Genomic DNA, 1149 nt, shown 5'->3' on the forward strand with positions numbered 1-1149 from the left:
ATACACAGGCAGGGATGTTCCAGGATGCCACCCGAAGGTGGCCGGCAGGGGCTTCTCGGGCTGTCCCTCTGAGGTGGAGAGAATAGGGAGACCCCCGGATTCCGCTCTGGGCTGTGCGGACCTGCAAATCCCAGTAACACCTTGAGCCTCGGAAGACAAAGGGGTCTGAGCCACTGTCTGGGGTGGGGAGAACAGGGAGGGCCCCGGACCCGCAGCGGAGATCTGAAGGAAGGTCTGACGCTGCCCCAACAACGGTGGGCCAGGGCTCCCGCCAGCCTCAGCGTCACCTGGCCCCACTGTGTCCCCCCCACAGACACCAACGTCTTCTACCACATCGAGGGCAGCCGGCAGGCGCTGAAGGTCGTCTTCTACCTCGACGGCTACCACTTCTCGAAGCTGCCATCGCGCCTGGAGAGTGGGGCCAGCCTGAGGCTGCACACCGTGCTCTTCACAAAATGTGAGCTGTGGGCGCCAACCTGGGCCCAGGGGGCCGGCCACGGCCACCCAGCACAACGGGTCCCAGCCACCAGTCTCCCTCTTTTCCCTCCACAGCTCTGGAGAACGCCGAGGGGCCGCCTCCCCCGGGCGGCCAGGCTGCGGAAGACTTGCAGCAGGAGATCAACGCCCAGTCCCTGGAGAAGGTTCAGCAGTATTACCGCAAACTCAGGTGTCTGTCCATGCTACGTGCTGGGCATGGGAGTCCGGACACAGCTATGGGGAGTGGATATGAGCATAGTAGACACCAGACGGGTCCCCAGCGTGGGAGGGGACAAAATGCCTTTTCCTTTCCTGCACCTGCTGTGTGCCGGGTCCTCTGTACACACAAGCTCAGCAGATTGTCTCAGCAGTCACGGCCACTCTAACCCACTTTACAGACGAGGAGACTGAGGCCCAGAGTGTGTGCCCGGTTTGCCCAGCATCATGCAGCTAGACCGTGGCTGGGCCGAGCCCGGAACTGGGCCTGTCGGCCTTCAGAGGGGGGCATTTCAACTGAGAAGAGCTGCCCGCTTCCTTCTGCATGGGGGCGGGAGTGGGGACAGCGGCCCTGGGGTTCTTGTGTCTGTGAGTAAGGGGTGTGACCCCAGGGCCTTGGCCCTGCTCAGAGGAGACCCCCTGAGAGAAGCAGAGGGCGCAGGGGCCGCATCCGCC

General features: G+C 63.5%; 1 protein-coding gene across 1 annotated transcript in view; it reads left to right on the forward strand.

Moving 5' to 3' along the window:
* The window catches only part of PREX1 (phosphatidylinositol-3,4,5-trisphosphate dependent Rac exchange factor 1), a 184618-nt gene that overhangs the window by 176138 nt on the left and 7331 nt on the right, over positions 1-1149 (forward strand). The window contains exons 32-33 of the mRNA XM_023534087.1: positions 314-457; positions 553-667. Coding sequence (XP_023389855.1) covers positions 314-457; positions 553-667 — 259 coding nt within the window. The remainder of the gene's footprint in view (positions 1-313; positions 458-552; positions 668-1149) is intronic.

The sequence above is a fragment of the Pteropus vampyrus genome, unplaced genomic scaffold (genome assembly GCF_000151845.1).
Source record: "Pteropus vampyrus isolate Shadow unplaced genomic scaffold, Pvam_2.0 Scaffold117, whole genome shotgun sequence".
In the NCBI taxonomy this organism is placed as follows: Eukaryota; Metazoa; Chordata; class Mammalia; order Chiroptera; family Pteropodidae; genus Pteropus; species Pteropus vampyrus.